At 41.1% G+C, this 17,821-nt stretch overlaps 1 protein-coding gene across 3 annotated transcripts in view; it reads left to right on the plus strand.

The window, feature by feature from the left end:
- The first annotated feature begins 401 nt into the window (after nt 1–401).
- The window catches only part of LOC124016153 (CSC1-like protein 2), a 78,738-nt gene continuing 61,318 nt past the window's right edge, over nt 402–17,821 (plus strand). The window contains exons 1-4 of one of the 3 annotated variants that reach the window (XM_046331689.1): nt 402–715; nt 3,080–3,323; nt 8,035–8,114; nt 14,578–14,616. In XM_046331689.1, coding sequence (XP_046187645.1) covers nt 3,150–3,323; nt 8,035–8,114; nt 14,578–14,616 — 293 coding nt within the window. In that variant the 5' untranslated portion in view covers nt 402–715; nt 3,080–3,149. Of the gene's footprint in view, nt 716–3,079; nt 3,324–8,034; nt 8,115–14,577; nt 14,617–15,098; nt 15,150–17,821 lie in introns of all 3 variants that reach the window. The other 2 variants (XM_046331688.1, XM_046331690.1) reach the window with 2 other exon arrangements.

Here is a 17,821-nt window from a genome sequence, read left to right on the forward strand (position 1 = left end):
TGGATGAGTGTAAAAATGATCATAGTGGTTAATTTACATTAGTCTTAATTTTATTATTTGGTTGTGGTTACTGATAGATCAGTATATCTGTGCATACGTAGCAGATGGGGATCTGTGAAACTCACATCTCAGCCTGAAAGTGTCACCCCTTGCACTATTGATATAGGCCTTTTTTGGCAGTGCAATGGGTTGTAAATAAAACAGATGTGTTCCAATGATTCCAATGAGGTGTAACTAATAGGAAATAAATAAAATAACACTTTACAAAATGCCTGTGGACACTGAAAGTCACAGTTTGCAAAATGACTTTGCATGTGTTGTTGGATAAGGGGACTTTTATTTTGAAAACCAAACGGAAGTGTTAATTTGTCGCCACCTCGTGTTTGTTTTTGGAAGAGAGGCTTATAATGGAATATGTCGGGCTTCCAATTGCCTGTAATTATTCCCGGAGCGTCCGCATCCATTTTCGGTGTCGTTCAATGGGACTGTGAAGCAATTCGCCGCTTTTTAAACTTTTGCAACAAAAAGGCCATAATGGATTTCAAATATGTTTCTGACACTTCTCAGTAGCTTACTCTCGTGAGGCTGATTGCTTGGTTTTTAGACCTCGTCACCTTGGTGGTGGAGTTGGAACGATATATTTAGCCTATTGCGTTTGGGGTATTGCCATTGGAGAAAGAGAAGACTCAAACGGAACATCAAATTGGATTGCCAGGTAAAAGACGCTGCGTCTTCATTGAATTTGTTTTGTCATATGGCCTGAAGTTAAAGACCTACATACAATATAGACTACTGTGAGGGTTCACGTGTTTAAAAAATGTTGACGCAGCAATCATGCAGAATTTGATCTGGGCCTGTCACGCCCATAGGCTAGTTGAGTTTTTTAAAATGTATTTTTATTTATTTAACTAGGCAAGTCAGTTAAGAACAAATTCGTATTTACAATGACGGCCTACCAAAACGCCTCCTGCGGGAACGGGGCTGGGATTAAACATAAATAAAATAAAATATATAGGACAAGACATCACGAGAGACAACACTACATAGAGACAACACTACATAGAGACAACACTACATAGAGACAACACTACATAGAGACAACACTACATAGAGACAACACTACATAGAGACAACACTACATAGAGACAACACTACATAGAGACAACACTACATAGAGACAACACTACATACAGAGACAACACTACATAGAGACAACAAATGCATGGCGGCAACACATGACAACACAGCATGGTAACAACATTATTAGACTCAGCACAAAGGGCAAGAAGGTAGAGACAACAATACATCATACAAAGCAGCCACAACTGTCAGTAGGATTGTCCATGATTGAGTCTTTGAATGAAGAAATTGAGAACCGTCCAGTTTGAGTGTTTGCAGCTCATTTAAGTTGCTAGCTGCAGTGAACTGAAAAGACAAGCGACCCAGGGATGTGTGTGCTTTGTGTGACTGGCAGAACGGGTGTTGTATGTGGACGATGAGGGCTGCAGTAGATATGTGTATATATATTTTTTAAACTTTATTTAACTAGGCAAGTCAGTTAAGAACACATTTTTATTTTCAATGACGGCCTAGGAACAGTGGGTTAACTGCCTGTTCAGGGGCAGAACGAGGATTTGGGGATTTGTATGTATGTACACTACCGTTCAAAAGTTTGGAGTCACTTAGAAATGTGCTTGTTTTTGATTTTTTTTTTTGTTGTTGTTGACCATTTTAAAATAACATCAAATTGATCAGAAATACAGTGTAGACATTGTTAATGTTGTAAATAACTATTGTATCTGGAATATCTACATGGGTGTAAAGAAGCCCATTATCAACAACCATCACTCCTGTGTTCCAATGGCATGTTGTGTTAGCTAATCCAAGTTTAGCATTTTAAAAGGCTAATTGTTCATTAGAAAACCCTGTTGCAATTATGTTAGCACAGCTGAAAATTGTTCTAAGGAAGCAATAAAACTGGCCTTCTTTAGACTAGTTTGTGGCTACGTGCCAAGGCAAAATCATTGCCGCAACGTCGGAAGAATATCTGCGGTGTGTTTTGAAGATGGTCAAACAGTCCACATTTTTAATTTTGCTCTGCAAACAAAACAAGTAATTAATAGAAAAGCCAGACTATCCCATAGTAGAATAGTTTATCCATTTACCTAGTCTGCTTGTTTTGTGTTCAATGCAAGGGAAATATTCCTCTCGAGGCGCATTCAATTATGAGCGCAATAGTGGGGAAAACAGCAGTTTTAATGGGTTTTGTTAAAAGCTGCCCATTCCCATTTGATTTATTTCTCAATATGCACCTTTTTTAAACTTGAGTTTTTAGTAGTGGTTAAGAATTTAAGAATTTTACCGCTCCGAAATTCACCATTTGATTTATTTTTACCTTTATTTAACTATGCAAGTCAGTTAAGAATAAATTCTTATTTTCAATGACGTCCTAGGAACAACTGCCTGTTCGGGGGCAGAACGACAGATTTGTTCCTTGGCAGCTTGGAGATTTGAACTTGCAACCTTTCGGTTACTAGTCCAACACTCTAACCACTAGGCTACCCTGCCGCCCCATGAGTGCATAAGGGGTGAGTGGAGCTAAATATAACACGGGTCAATTGCAGAGAAATTTGATGTAAAACACCACCCTGCCTCATAACTTTTTTTGGAGTGACTTCAATTGTGATGAGATGGGTTACATTTTCAGTTGAGCAAGAGTAGTCGCAATTCTCCCTAGGCTTTGCCACCACATGTTAATGGGCAAAAAGGGGGCATGCATGTTGATGTAATTGTAATCCAAACCAACCCTCATGTAAGTTGTGATGAACTCGTACTTGTAAAGTGACAATTCTGTTACTGTGAAGTGCCCTTAACAAGCTTATTCTGCTTTGTGAAATGGTCCTTAGCGGCATAGCACTTGCTCTATTTATTGAATTGTGTTCACAACATGTTCTAGTTTTAGAAACAGTAATTTACAAAGATCTGAGGTTTTCAGATATTTTCAGATTTCTATGTGGTTTATCTAGATATCTGAAATGGGTGGTTTCACCCTCCTTTTCCCTCCTTCCTTCCACAATAGGTTCCCCGGAAGATGCGGCTGTGAGCTTGCTCAGAGTGCTGATCCTGTGGGTCTTCACCTGATCGTGACCATGGGGATATGGCCGGGTGGTGTCCGGGCCTGCATTGCAGGCCAGGAGAACTGCTCTCCCAACAATGAATCCAAGGACTACTGTTACTCAGCCCGAATCCGCAGCACCGTGCTTCAGGGCCTACCCTTTGGAGGCGTCCCCACAGTCCTTGCGCTGGACTTCATGTGCTTCCTGGTGAGTCTGCCTAGAGATCAGTCTTGCCCCATTCCAGTGCTGCAGGATCTTTTTGCTCTCCCCCGTAGTTAATTTATTGACTTATGTCACTGATTCTACTTACCTGGGATCCCAGGTCTGTGTACAGCAATAATTCTAACCTGAAGGTCCATATTTGAGAAAATGTGTCCTAGTGACTTTATGCTAACCTACAACAATCACATAGGTATACAGTATATGTATGTATGTTACCTTTATTTAACTAGGCAAGTCAGTTAAGAACAAATTCTTATTTTCAATGACGACCTAGGAACAGTGGGTTAATTGCCTGTTCAGGGGCAGAACGACAGATTTGTACCTTATCAGCTCGGGGGTTTGAACTTGCAACCTTCCGGTTACTAATCCAATGCTCTAGCCACTAGGCTACCCTGCCACCGCGCGCATGTGCGTGTGCCTTCTGAAAGTATTCAGACCACTTGACATTTCCACATTTTGTTACATTACGGCCTTACTCTAAAATTGTTTTTTTTTCAAATTATTCAGCAATCTACACACAATACCCCATAATGACAAAGCGAAAACAGGTTTTTAGAATTCTTTGCAAATGAATATATATCTAATATATATATATTTACAGAAGTATTCAGACCCTTTGCTATGAGACTCAAATTGACAAATTGAGCTCCGGTGCATCCTGTTTCCATTGATCATCCTTGAGATGTTTCTACAACTTGAGTCCATCTATGGTAAATAAAATTGATTGGGCATGATTTGGAAAGGCCCGCACATACCTGTATATATAAGATCCCCACAGTTGACAGTGCATGTCAGAGCATAAACCAAGCCATGAGGTCGAAAGAATTGTCCTTAGAGCTCCGAGACAGGATTGGGGCACAGATCTGGGGAACGGTACCAAAAAGAGTCTGCAATATTGAAGGTTCCCAAGAACACAGTGGCCTCCATCATTCTTAAATGGAAAAAGTTTGGAACCACCAAGACTCTTCCTAGAGCTGGCCACCCATACAAACTGAGCATTTGTAGGAGAAGGGCCTTGGTCAGGAAGGTGACCAAGAACCCGATGGTCACTCTGACAGAGCTCTGAAGTTCCTCTGTGGAGATGGGAGAATCTTCCAGAAGGACAACCATCTCTGCAGCACTCCACCAATCAGGCCTTTATGGTAGAGTGGCCAGACGGAAGCCACTGCTCAGGAAAAGGCACATGATAGACCGCTTTGAGTTTGACAAAAGGCACCTAAAGACTCTCGGATCATGAGAAACAAGATTCTCTGGTCTGATGAAAGCAAGATTGAACTCTTTGGCCTGAATGCCAAGCGTCCCTCCTAGAAGAAACCTGGCACCATCCCAACAGTGAAGCATGGTGGTGGCAGCATCAGGCTGTGGTGATGTTTTTCAGTGGCAGGGACTGGAAGACTAGTCATGATCGAGGAAAAGATGAACGGAGCAACATACAGAAAGATCCTTGATGAAAACCTGCTCTAGAGCGCTCCGTACCTCAGACTGGGGTAAAGGTTCTCCTTTCAACAGGACAATGACCCTAAACACACAGACAATGCAGGCGTGGCTTTGGGACAAGTCTCAATGTCCCATCTTGAACCTGATCGAACATCTCTGGGGAGACCTGCAAATGGCTGTGCAGCAGCGTTCCCAATCTAACCTGACCGAACATGAGAGGATCTTCAGAGAAAAATGGGAGAACTCCCTAAATACAGGTGTGCCAAGCTTGTAGCTTCCTACCCAAGAAGACTAATCACTGCCAAATGTTCTTCAACAAAGTACTGAGTAAAGTGTCTGAATAATTATGTAAATGTAATGTTTCAGTTATTATTTTAGGTTAGCAAACATTTCTAAAAAAACTTCTTGCTTTGTCATTATACTGTATTTATTCATTTTTGAATTGACTGGAAGTTAACACTGCTTGAGACACCTTGCCGTTTTGGAGACCTTGTCTCATTGTCTCCTTGTCTCCAGCAAAAAAAAATTCTGTCTCCAAAATGTCAAGGTGTCTCAAGCAGTGTTAACTTCCAGTCAATTCAAAAAGCAAATATAACTTTAACTTAAAAAATATAACATACATTTTATTTTCATTCCAATTCAATTATTTTATAAGTATCTCATGCCACTGACTGAATTGAATTGAATGGAATGACCCCAACCCTCATTAGTGTACTATGCACTTTATGTAGCCGTACCGGTCATATTTGTTGCGATTGTCTTTCAACATCCTGCACATTAAAACACAGGGAGATTTTGTTAAATATTCTATATATTTGTCAAAACAACTTAGTAACTTGCACATAATTTGAAAGATATGGTTATCTGCTGAGGAAAACAAAAACCAAAAATCTAAAGTACAGTTCAAAAGTTTTAAAACAAGGATATTTTTTTTGTCCTTTAAAATCACATCAAATTGATCAGAAGTACAGTGTAGGCATTAATGTTGTATATGACTGTAGCTGGAAACAGCTGATTTCATAAATAAAAAATGGAATATCTACATATGCATAGAGGCCTATTATCAGAAACCATCACTCCTGTATTCCAATGGCATGTTGTGTTAGCTTATCCAAGTTTATGATTTTAAAAGGCTAATTGATCATTAGAAAACCTTTTTGCAATTATGTTAGCACAGTTGAAAACTGTTCTGATTTGAAGAAGCAACACACCTGGCCTTTAAACTAGTTGTGTATCTGGAGCATCAGCATTTGTGGGTTTGATGACAGGCACAAAATGGCCAGAAACAAAGCACTTTCTTCTGAAACTCATCAGTCTCTTCTTGTTCTGAGAAATGAAGGATATTCCATGTGAGAAACTGAAGATCTCGTACAACGCTGTGTACTACTCCCTTCACAGAAAAGCGCAAAATGGCCCTAACCAGAATAGAGTGGGAGGTCCCGGTGCATAACTGAGCAAGAGGACAAGTACATTAGTGTCTAGTTTGAGAAAGACACCTCACAAGTCCTCAACTGGCATCTTCATTAAATAATACCCGCAAACACCAGTCTCAACTCAACAGTGAAGAGGCGACTCTGGGATGCTGGCCTTCTAGACAGAGTTGCAAAGAAAAATCCATATCTCAGACTGGCCAATAAATCGAAAAGATTAAGATGGGGAAAAGAACATTGACACTGGACTGAGGAAGATTGGGGGAAAAAGTGTTGTGGACAGACTAATTTAAGTCAATAACTGTACATCTATGAAATAGATGTGTCCAAAATGCGTTTTCATTCCAAATGACAGGGTCACAAATTTCATAATGTGTGCCTGTGCCCTCAGATCCCTGTCTCTCACGGATTTTGTTTCTCAGGACAATGTCACGTTGATGCTCATAAAGTAGCATATAGCAGGTCCCCTTTCCAAAACAGGTTTCTGACCTCAAGAGTCTGTCTATTCCTGGTTAAATAAAATATACTAACATGGACATGATATCATAACATGATGAACAGATGAAAAGGCTAGATAGTTTAGTCAATTTATTTCATTACTCATTACTCAGTATTTGCCAGCGTAAGGAAAGTTTGAAATAAATATGCAACACTTAATCATTTTTGGAACCTGATAACTGAGTAAAATGAGTGCTGGCCTTTTTAAAAACTTTTACCTTTTTTTATCCTTTAGAATTAAGTACCAATGTTGCTTATTTTTATTGTCATCCTCTAATCATACTAAATTTACCTCATTTGAAGTGGGGTCTGAAATGATTGACACCCTTGAGAAAGATGAGCAATATAATGACTGTATAAAATACATCATTCAAATACTGAGCTATGTTGTATGCCAAAAATGTTAAATTATATTTTATAGAATTACTCAAAGATTTTGTTTAACATTTAATGTTTTTTTTCCTCAAGAAGGTAGGGTTGACACTCCTAAATAATCTTAAATCTCGGACCAAAAGGCTCCTAAACAGCTTCTATCCCCAAGCCATAAGAATGCGGAACAATTAATCAAATGGCCACCCGGACTATTTACATTGACACCCCCTCTCCCTTTGTTTTTACACTGCAGCTACTCCCTATTTATTATCTATGCATAGTCACTTCACCCCTACCTACATGTACAAAATACCTCGACTAACCTGTACCCCCGCACACTGACTCTGTATATCGCCTCTTTATTTTTGTGCTACTTTTTTATTTTTTTACTTATTTTCTTAACCAGCAATGCAGTTCAAGAAAGAGTTAAGGGCTTGTAAAGTAAGCATTTCACGGTAACCTGTTGTATTCGGATTGGAGCATGTGACAAATAAGATTAGATTTATAAAGTAGTTACTTTTTTTTGTTTTGGTTGTGTTTCAGATTATTTAGTGCTCAGTAGAAATAAAAGGGAAATCATTTGTCATTTTGGAGTCACTTTTATTGTAAGTAAGAATAGAATATGTTTCTGAACACCTCTACATGAATGTGAGTAAGAAAGTTTGAGGGTCAAAGGTCATAACCCCAAGACATTTTGAAATCTTTCCAATTTTTGGAGCGTACAATATTGCTTGGTATTTGTACATGTTTTCCCGTCATTATTGTTAATCTTTATCAAGGGTGTCCATTTTGGAGCCTGGTAAGTGCTTACTGTTCTTAGAACATTGTTTTAGAACAGCAGTGACATTGCTATAAAATCCATTTCAACATTTGAGTGATACACATGTTCTTGCGGCTTCACCTGAAAAACACCAATAAAGATGTAAATCATATAGCATTACTTTCCTCTGTGCTTTCAGGTGCTTCTATTTGTCTTCTCAATATTGCGGAAAGTGGCCTGGGATTATGGACGCTTGGCATTGGTGACAGACGCTGACAGGTAGGCTCTGAGGTGTTACATCACACTCGCGTGAGCACACACGCACTGCCCTGGTGTAGTCCTACTGATCATTGGCTCTTGTCTGTTGAATTGTGAGAATTACTTGCCTATTATGACCGTGTGCCTTCAGTAACCCCATCACCATTCCTTCCTACCTCTTCCTTCAGGATTATTGGTTTGCAAGTCATTCAGGGAGACTTGTTTCACTGTCACTTACAGTGGGGGAAAAAAGTATTTAGTCAGCCACCAATTGTGCAAGTTCTCCCACTTAAAAAGATGAGAGGCCTGTAATTTTCATCATAGGTACACTTCAACTATGACAGACACAACGAGAAAAGAAAATCCAGAAAATCACAATGTAGGATTTTTAATGAATTTATTTGCAAATTATGGTGGAAAATAAGTATTTGGTCAATAACAAAAGTTTCTCAATACTTTGTTATATACCCTTTGTTGGCAATGACAGAGATCAAACGTTTTCTGTAAGTCTTCACAAGGTTTTCACAAACGGTTGCTGGTAATTTTGGCCCATTCCTCCATGCAGATCTCCTCTAGAGCAGTGCTATTTTGGGGCTGTTGCTGGGCAACACAGACTTTCAACTCCCTCCAAAGATTTTCTATGGGGTTGAGATCTGGAGACGGGCTAGGCCACTCCAGGACCTTGAAATTCTTCTTACGAAGCCACTCCTTTTGATTTAAATACTGATTTAATTGAAGTCATAAACTTACTATAAAGTACCCCTACTTTCCCGCTATAACTCATTACACTACGATGCAGTCACATTTTTAAAACTGTACTGCTCAACTGGCTCCCTGTTGGCAAGCTTATTTTAAGGCTGTAATTTTGACATTAAATGCCTACAAATGACAGTCAATGGAGCATCTTACTAAGCACCCTCTATTCTGGAGCGCTTGTTAGTCAGCTGCCTTCTGGGAGCGTCTCACTGTAGGCCTTTACACTGATGGACTAGGAGGACCAACATGGTGACGTGGTTCCTCTGAAAACTGGGCCTTATCATGGTCCATCTGCTCATATGGTCATTATTTCCCCATCAGGCATTTCCCCATACTGAGACATACATGCACATAGTGTTGAAGTCGGAAGTTTACATACACCTTAGCCAAATACATTTAAACTCAGTTTTTCATCATTCCTGACATTTAATCCTAGTAAAAATACTCTGCATTAGGTCAGTTAGGATCACCACTTTTGATCCAGACCTCCACCACTTTTTGCACCTGTTTCCTCCAGCATCTTCACATGGTCCTACTACTTCACAAGGATCCTCACAAGGTCCTTGGCTGCTGTTCTGGGATTGATTTGTACTTTTCGCACCAATGTATGTTCCTCTCTAGGAGACCGACTGCGTCTCCTTCCTGTGTGGTATGACGGCTGTGTGGTCCCATGGTGTTTATACTTGTGTACGATTGTTTGTTCAGATGAACGTGGTACCTTCAGGCGTTTGGAAATTGCTCCCAAGGATGAACCAGACTTGTGGAGGTCTACAATTTTTTTTATTGGGTCTTGGCTGAATTCTTTTGATTTTACCATGATGTCAAGCAAAGAGGCAAATTCAAACACACTCTTTGCGGAGTAAAACATTTATTTTTATTTTTTATGTGTCGTGCTAACATAAGCATTTCTTGGCAGTGACTTTTCTACGAAAACCAAATTGTGGTTTGAGGTCACTCCTTCGATCAGTCTAATCTTGTGTAATTTGATCAACTACACTGCTCAAAAAAATAAAGGGAACACTTAAACAACACAATGTAACTCCAAGTCAATCACACTTCTGTGAAATCAAACTGTCCACTTAGGAAGCAACACTGATTGACAATACATTTCACATGCTGTTGTGCAAATGGAATAGATAACAGGTGGAAATTATAGGCAATTAGCAAGATACCCCCAATAAAGGAGTGGTTCTGCAGGTGGTAACCACAGACCACTTCTCAGTTCCTATGCTTCCTGGCTGATGTTTTGGTCACTTTTGAATGCTGGCGGTGCTTTCACTCTAGTGGTAGCATGAGAAGGAGTCTACAACCCACACAAGCGGCTCAGGTAGTGTAGCTCATCCAGGATGGGACATCAATGCGAGCTGTGGCAACAAGGTTTGCTGTGTCTGTCAGCGTAGTGTCCAGAGCATGGAGGCGCTACCAGGAGACAGGCCAGTACATCAGGAGACGTGGAGGAGGCCGTAGGAGGGCAACAACCCAGAAGCAGGACCGCTACCTCCGCATTTGTGCAAGGAGGAGCAGGAGGAGCACTGCCAGAGCCCTGCAAAATTACCTCCATCAGGCCACAAAATTGCATGTCTGCTCAAACGGTCAGAAACAGACTCCATGAGGGTGGTAATGAGGGCCCGACGTCCACAGGTGGGGGTTGTGCTTACAGCCCAACACCGTGCAGGATGTTTGGCATTTGTCAGAGAACACCAAGATTGGCAAATTCGCCACTGGCGCCCTGTGCTCTTCACAGATGAAAGCAGGTTTACACTGAGCATGTGACAGAGTCTGGAGACGCCGTGGAGAACGTTCTGCTGCCTGCAACATCCTCCAGCATGACCGGTTTGGCAGTGGGTCAGTCATGGTGTGGGGTGGCATTTCTTTGGGGGACCGCACAGCCCTCCATGTGCTTGTCAGAGGTAGCCTGACTGCCATTAGGTACCGAGATGAGATCCTCAGACCCCTTGTGAGACCATATGCTGGTGCGGTTGGCCCTGGGTTCCTCCTAATGCAAGACAATGCTAGACCTCATGTGGCTGGAGTGTGTCAGCAGTTCCTGCAAGAGGAAGACATTGATGCTACGGACTGGCCCGCCCGTACCCCAGACCTGAATCCAATTGAGCACATCTGGGACATCATGTCTCGCTCCATCCACCAACGCCACGTTGCACCACAGACTGTCCAGGAGTTGGCGGATGCTTTAGTCCAGGCCTGGGAGGAGATCCCTCAGGAGACCATCCGGCACCTCATCAGGAGCATGCCCAGGCGTTGTAGGGAGGTCATACAGGCACGTGGAGGCCACACACACTACTGAACCTCATTTTGACTTGTTTTAAGGACATTACATCAGTTGGATCAGCCTGTAGTGTGGTTTTCCACTTTAATTTTGAGTGTCACTCCAAATCCAGACCTCCATGGGTTGATTAAATTTGATTTCCATTGATCATTTTTGTGTGATTTTGTTGTCAGCACATTCAACTATGTAAAGAAAAAAGTATTGAATAAGAATATTTCATTCATTCAAATCTAGGATGTGTTATTTTAGTGTTCCCTTATTTTTTTGAGCAGTGTACTTTGCAACTCTCTGCAGTTGCAAAGTAGCTAAAAAGTAGTAATTAGTTGCTAATTAGCTGAAGTTGTCTGTGATGTGATTCAAACATGCAACCTTTGGGGTAGCTTGACTTTTGCGATATACGCCCACCCATCCCCTCCGACCAACCTTTCATATTTGGCTTAAAGGTAGACTCTGTGAAATGACATTGCCAAGAGCAGATCCGAAGATGTTGCGATAAGTGAGATGCAAGACTTTGCTCCCACACAGTAGCTGCGCATGTATGGGACTAAAACAGTGAGGGAGTTTAGTCTTGCTCTTCAATGCTCTTAGGTTATTGCGGAAATTAACCCACTATGCTGTTGACTTTGTGCACCTAGGTCATATCACTGTGTCTACCTGTAGCCCTTTACACTCGTACCCTCCATAGGTTGAAAATACCAGATTTTGGCACTGATAAGCGCCTAAATTGGAATACAGTGACTGTACAGTAACCATCACAACAGTAATTCTGATGGGGGATGCAGGGTTGTGTGCGAAACCAAGCAACTACAAGTGTCCTTTCTCTAGTTCCTCACTGGCACAGCTAGGAGAAACACCCCCCCCCAAAAAAAAAAAAAACTTTATAGTTGAAGACTCTTCTTTGAGTCATAAAACTGCATCGAAATGACTTAGGAACTGTGCACAATTCGGAGAGGTTTGTGGCCACAGTTAGTCCTCTCACTCAAACCCTTGTCATTGTTTTGTAATGTGTTGCATCTACCCCACATTTTCCACAAATAATATTTTGTTACTGAATGTATCCGGAGTATTTTCAGATTTAATTTCAACAAGTACAGGGAATGTAAAATGGACTTACAATTAACACTGCAACAACAGGTGAACTGCTGTGTCCTCAATTTTGACCTAATCATTTCCCCATAATATCCAAAATGTTCCCTTTCAATTGCTTATATATATATATTTGCTTTTCATATTTCTTCAGTAAGAAACATTTTAATTACGCCCTATCCAAATAGGCATATTCTCACGTGTGTAAAGGGTTTTAAGTAGCCATCTGTCTTTTTGTAATCGTACCACATGTAACGTATACTAATGTGTCTCCGCTTTACATTTACTATGTTACGTCTTTGATGCCAGGCTGTTTTTCATTATAATGTATTAATCTAATAGAGTAAAATCCAACTCAGAGTTGATTACTCTTTTTTTTAAAGTGTGACTTTAAGTGTGACTCTTGCAATTTTACTTTTGTTAAATTCAAAACACAGAACTCCACCAGTGTACATTTCTCTATCAGTTTACTACTACTACTGAAGTGTAAGGGCGATGCCTTATTTGCAACATCTTAATGTGTCACATTATGGTAACTAGCAAAGTGATATCCAATCCCTGTTGTAATCCAACTCAAGGGAAGATTTCCAGCAATTTCACTCAGGACTTGCATTCAGAAAGCCTGTCCGAGCAGAAAGTTAAAAAACATGATCGTAAACAATCAATGTACATGCAAAATGACAGATATTAAAATAAACTATTAAAAAAAAATCTTCCCGCAACAGAGCATGCTGGGAAATATGACCGAGGCCCCTCCCACATTTGTGGATATTCCATAGATATAACTCCCTCTCTCTGGTTACTCTTAATTGATTTAAAAGTACTCTGTCCCAACTAACTCCAGAGAGCGTATCACTCTGCCAGTTAAGATAACTCAAGTAGAGTTATTTTAACACTGATTTCAAGTCTCCTTGATTTACTGTGTACCAATCCTGGATGGCCCCTTTTTTTAAGTACAATAATAGTTGAAGACTTATTTGGTTATTTTGAAGTGACCTGGGTCTACTTATGGATATGATGTATGAGCTTTCTAAGTGCTATGTGTCCTTTGCCTTTCTGAAATAGTTATAAATAATAATATAATAATATATGCCATTTAGCAGACGCTTTTATCCAAAGCGACTTACAGTCATGTGTGCATACATTCTACGTATGGGTGGTCCCGGGGATCGAACCCACTACCCTGGCGTTACAAGCGCCATGCTCTACCAACTGAGCTAGTTCTGTCCTCTCATTCATTTAAAGGACAGAGAGATATGGGCAAACCGTTTCCTGCTGTAGTCCCACAACTGACTAGACAATCTCTTTTGTGCCACATACTTCCTGTTTTCTTGTCTGTCCCGCTTGCTCTCCTTCTCCCTTGTCACTCCCTACACACAAACACACACACTAGTACTGAGTGACTCATGCTTTTTGAAGTTGGTTTTTGAAAAATAGTTTGGTTAGATTTTAAAAAAAAATGTAACTACCCAGAATAAAATAATTAGCTAATAAAAGCCCCATGATGGCAGTGACTGCCCATTTTACTGCCTAGCAATTAATTCATTCACAACTACTTCCTCTCATGTGGTCTGTGTGTGGTCTTGTTCCCCTGGTCAGTCGATGAATTGCATCAATCTATGGGCGAATTTCTGCCAGATCATAGCCAAAATAAGTTTCCCAGCTTTCCAAAAAGTTACGCTGCTGACAATATTCGAGTGGACGCCTGCGTCGGCTGTATGGTTGCATACTGCTCAGCGCTGTAGTAACTCTCCACCTGGCTCACGCATCAACACAGCTCGACAAGCAAACCCATTTTGGGCAGAAAAGAGAGGCAAGCACCTAATGCTATGTTAACTGCTCCTGCGCCTAGATGTCTCCGTGTCTGACGAGGCAAGAAGAAGCAGCTGCAGGCAGTGGGCTGTAGTTATTGTACTTAAATTACCACATTTTCTGCACTAAATTATGTTGAATATTTGCCTGTTAAACTCCAACTTCCCATAGTTGGTGCTGGATTTGATTTGTGATTTGAGGTCACAGATTCTTTTTTTTTTACGTTGGTCAATGAGAAACCGGGTCCACATTTTAGTTAATCGCTCAACACACACACAGCTGTTTTCTTGCTTTCATGGGCTCTCTTTCAGAGCTGCGACGAGGCAGGTGTCACCAGTGGTTGTATGTCCTTGTCACCCCCCCCCATCCCCTCACCGCACATCTTCCTATGGCTCTAACTAACCTCTCCTGCTTCGATATATCGTAACATCCAATTTGTTGATACTTCAGGATTTCTATCCAGGACTAACCTTAATGAGGTAAACGTGTACTCCAATTCATGACAATTATGCTCATTTTTCCTCTTTTTGTTTCACTGTGAAGATCGAAGAAGGGTTTCAGCGGATTGGAGGAGCGGGAATAGTATGTTTTTTTAAAAACACGTTTTTGTTTATGTTCTGGTTTTCCAATGTTGTCTTCTCTCTTCCCTGGTTGCTTTTACAGCCCTAACTGTACTTGTTGTCCTGCTAATTGGTGCACTAACACTCTCTCTCTTTTTCCATTTCGGATAGGTGTGCGCATGCTTGCAATCCAATTCCAGAATGGACTGGAATCCACCCCAATTGGGGTGTGCTGTGGGTTGGTGTGTGTGTGTGTGTGTGTGTGAGAGAAAGGTGTATGTGTGTCTCTTATTAACAAGTAAGATGGTTTGGTGTGAGGGCTCTGTCACTGCTTTTTGCTGTGGACTTTATTGGGCGTCGACTCTGACCTTTTGTTAACCCACCATACGTGCCTTGTGTGTTATTAACCATACTGTTGACTTCCACCATGGTGCTTTGACCGTCACCTAACATATGAATCTTTTGACATGCATGCTTCCTTTTACACGTTTGAATATAACATAGCCGGAGAAGAGAAAAGGGTAACTATGACACACTGAGAGCAAGTAATACAAGGTAAATGGTGCATCCGTGTGGATGATGACTTCCCTAGGCCCTCTTGCTGTGGCGTCTTTGTGAATCCTTGTGACATTAGCTGTGATGATAGCACCTCCAGGGTGAACCCTTTTTTTTATTAGATCACAAGAAGCAAAGTTCTGAACAGGCTGGTTTCTCAGTCCAAAAACATCATCCCTTCCTCCTCAATAAAGGCAGAGGACAGGAGTGTTTTCAGATTGGAATCCAGCTAGAAAGTGGAATGTGGTCTTCTGCCCTGACAGAGAAATGTCTACTGCCCCCATATCTGTATATGTTGTCATTGGACTAAGTGTACTGTTGGACTGTGGTAGATCTTCTGTTGTAGGATATAAGGGTGGGAGATTACAATATACACCCAGTGCTGCAGCTAATACACAATCTATTTGTGGACTTTGGGCCCTATTCAAAATCGCTAACTGGCTTTCCGGAATATGTCAAAACAAATCCTACCCTTCAAGAAATGATGGAGTCAAACTGTTGTTGTTGAGGCCAGGCACCACACTAATAGTGTATTTTCTTCTCCCCCTTAATCACAATCACCTAGGCTGTAGAACCCCACAGTGGAGGTGTCATAATACCCATAAAACCGAGCAGTCAGAAAGGGAAATGGTTCCAATCATATTTTTCACCGTTCATTTTTTCCATAGGGGATTTTTAGAAACACTTAAAATAAGGCATGTGTTTAATATAGGCTTACCCTGGTGTGACGTTTTGATAGCCATGCAAATCTCTCTCTGACAAGGTGACTTATCAATATATTCGGCTCTATTTACTCTGATTTGAAAATGCTACTTAACATCTGTAGACGTCATGCAAAACTACAAATCCCTGCAAGCTCCTGCACGTCATCTCTAGTTGACACATTTGGTAAAAGGTAATAAAACTTGCACAAGACTGTTCACAGAGCCAATTTGTTTATTACTATATTTAGCTAACATTAGATGGTTAATCCAGAGATGACCTTTGCCTGGATTCGGCAGTCTTGTCCAGATGATCATGGCATTTGTAGTTCTTTATGATAGCCACATTAACAGCCAATTAGCATTTACATACAAACAAATATATTGATCAGTCACCTTGTTCTAGAAAGAGTTACATGGTTATCAAAACGTCACGCCATGGTGAGCCTCCACGAAACACAGCTCTTATCTTAAGTGTCATAACCCCTATGAGAAATCTATGATGGACAAACGATTGGAACCATTTACCTGTTTGACCTTTTCTCTTTCTCTCATATATATATTTATATAAAATGAAACATTTGCATTATGCTGTAAATACATTTTTTCTGGAAACTGTTAGTCATTAGCCTGTAGTGCCTGGCATAAAAAAAAGATGATTGAATAGGGCCCTTGGCATTTAAAGCAGAAGACACTGCCTCTTTTGTCCTGTCCATTGCTCATTGGAGCTCTAATCACAAAATGAGATTGTACATATCAAAGATGGTACACTACATGACCAAAGTATGTGAACACCTGCTCGTCAAACATCTCATTCCAAAATCATGGTCGTTAATATAGAGTTGGTCCCCACCCTTTGCAACTTTAATAGCCTCCACTCTTCTGGGAAGGCTTTGATGTTGAAACATTGCTGCGGGGACTTGGTTCCATTCAGCCACGAGCATTAGTAAGGTTGGAAAATGATGTTGGGCGGTTAGGCCTGGCTTTCAGTCGGTGTTCCAATTCATCTCAAAGGTGTTCCGGATGGGTTGAAGTCAGGGCTGTCTGCAGGCCTGTCAAGTAATTCCCCACTGATCTCGACAAACCATTTCTCTATGGACCTCGCTTTGTGCACGGGGGCATTGTCATGCTGAAACAGGAAAGGGCCTTCCCCAAACTGTTGCCACAAAGTTAGAAGCACAGAACTGTCTACAATGTCATGGTATGCTGTAGTGTTAAGATTTCCCTTCACTGGAACTAAGGGGCCTAGCCCGAAAAGGCCCCAGACCATTATTCCTCCTTCACCAAACTTTACAGTGGGCACTATATGCATTCAGGCAGGTAGCGTTCTCCTGGCAGCCGCCAAACCCAGATTTGTTTGTCCAATGGAGTGGAGCTTTACACCACTCCAGCCAACACTTGGCATTGCACATAGTGATTTTAGGCTTGTGTGTGGCTACCCGGCTATGAGAACCCATTTCATGAAGCTCCCGACAAACGGTTATTGTACTGACTTTGCTTCCAGAGGCAGTTTGGAACTCGGTAGTGAGTGTTGCAATTGAGAACAGACGATTTTTAGCGCTACGCTCTTCAGCACTCAGCTGTCCCATTCTGTGAGCTTGTGTTGCCTACTATTTCACAGCATGTATCCTAGTGTAGAGCATTGGGCCAGTAACCAAAAGGTTGATAGATCGAATCCCTGAGTTGACAAGGTAAAAATCTGTCGTTTTGCCCCTGAACAATGCAGTTAACCCATTGTTCCTAGGCCATCATTGTAAATAAGAATTTGTTCTTAACTGACTTGCCTAGTTAAATAAGTAAAAATAAATGTGAAAGAATCTACGGCTGGGCCGTTGTTGCTCCTAGCCGTTTCCACTTCACGATAACAACACGTATTGTTGCCCGAGCAGCTCTAGCAGGGCAGACATTTTACAAACTGACTTGTTGGAAAGGTGTCATCCTATGACGGTGCCACGTTGAAAGTCACTGAGC

The sequence above is a fragment of the Oncorhynchus gorbuscha genome, linkage group LG26 (assembly GCF_021184085.1).
Source record: "Oncorhynchus gorbuscha isolate QuinsamMale2020 ecotype Even-year linkage group LG26, OgorEven_v1.0, whole genome shotgun sequence".
In the NCBI taxonomy this organism is placed as follows: domain Eukaryota; kingdom Metazoa; phylum Chordata; class Actinopteri; order Salmoniformes; family Salmonidae; genus Oncorhynchus; species Oncorhynchus gorbuscha.